This window comes from Protopterus annectens, chromosome 3.part1 (genome assembly GCF_019279795.1).
Source record: "Protopterus annectens isolate FY-2018-M chromosome 3.part1, PAN1.0, whole genome shotgun sequence".
In the NCBI taxonomy this organism is placed as follows: domain Eukaryota; kingdom Metazoa; phylum Chordata; order Ceratodontiformes; family Protopteridae; genus Protopterus; species Protopterus annectens.
The window spans coordinates 1,676,557,157-1,676,558,626 of NC_056732.1; the positions used below are offsets into that span (position 1 = coordinate 1,676,557,157).

The window sequence follows — 1,470 nt, forward strand, 5'->3', positions numbered from 1 at the left end:
TCTGGACATTCTGTGAAAATCTGGGCAGTTGAGAGTTATGCTAATACCTGAGAACTGACGTAATATATTTTAGACCACTGACAGGAAATGCTAAACTAGTATTTTAGATATCTTCTTAGATGCTGCAGTGAGATAAGTACAGAACAGACAAGAACAGCTTTTCAACCCAAAGGGTGATTTTTGTCTGATGTGTTTTAAATGGTATAAATACTTAATGATCTATAACGCAGCATTTTATTGTCAGGTTTAGCTCTTTAATGCTCTTTTTTGTCTCATCAGATGCTAGCTCCTGCCTGCCATGCCCAAATGACCAGTGGCCTAATGAAAGCCGTCAGACCTGCATCTCCAAAGCTGTAGAGTTTTTATCTTTTGAAGAACCCTTGGGAGCTACCCTGACATCTCTTAGCACCATCTTTTCTGCTGCTGCCATGTCTGTACTTTGTATCTTCATCAAGTATCGTAACACACCTCTGGTGAAGGCCAATAACCGCGAACTCAGTTACCTTCTCCTTTCATCTTTGGTTTTGTGCTTCCTCTGTTCCTTGCTATTTATTGGGAAGCCAAATCCATGGAATTGCTTGCTCCGGCAATTTGCTTTTGGTGTCATCTTCACTGTTTGTGTTTCTTGCATACTTGCTAAAACTGTTACTGTGGTCATTGCTTTCAATGCTACAAAACCAGGGAGCAAAGCTACAAGGTGGGTGGGAACCAGGATTCCAAATGGAATTTTCATCTGTTGCACTGCATTTCAAATACTGCTGTGTTCTGTCTGGGTATCTATCTCCCCACCATTCCCTGAGGATAACAGGAAAACAGCAAAGCAGAAAATTATCATTGAGTGCAATGAGGGATCAAAGACTGCCTTCTACTGCATGCTGGGATACCTGGGCCTTTTAGCAAGTGTGAGTCTAATTGTTGCTTTCCTTGCAAGGACATTGCCAGACAGTTTCAATGAGGCAAAATACATCACATTCAGCATGTTTGTATTTATCAGTGTTTGGCTGTCCTTCATTCCAGCTTATCTCAGCACCAGGGGGAAGTACATGGTTGCTGTGGAGATTTTTGCTATACTGTCTTCAAGTGCAGGTTTACTAAGTTGTATATTTTTGCCTAAGTGTTACATCATTCTAATTAAACCTGAACAGAACACAAAGGAGCATTTAACTGGGAGAGGAAATTGTATATGAATGTAAATATCAACAGAAATATTTAGCAATGAATAGTATGGAGTCATAATTTGTAATTATGTAACTTTTGTGCATCCGATTGCTAATACAAAATAAGTACTGTATAACACTCATGTAGCAATGGTACCTGATAACTTCAGTAATAAATGCTTTCTGTTTTGAATAAAAATGTTAACATGTAGGAGTAAGATCACATTACATTTTGAGCTGTGCTTCAAAGAGCAGGGTTGTACTATACCTTCTCTTTTTGCATTATCCCTCACTGTTAAAACACATTCAGAAA

At 38.9% G+C, this 1,470-nt stretch overlaps 1 protein-coding gene across 1 annotated transcript; it reads left to right on the forward strand.

Annotated features, from left to right (window-relative positions):
• Positions 1 to 257: 257 nt before the first annotated feature.
• Positions 258 to 1,187, forward strand: LOC122797832 (vomeronasal type-2 receptor 26-like). The gene has a single exon (XM_044066355.1). The coding sequence runs from the start codon at positions 258 to 260 to the stop codon at positions 1,185 to 1,187; it is 930 nt and encodes a 309-aa protein (XP_043922290.1).
• Positions 1,188 to 1,470: the final 283 nt, after the last annotated feature.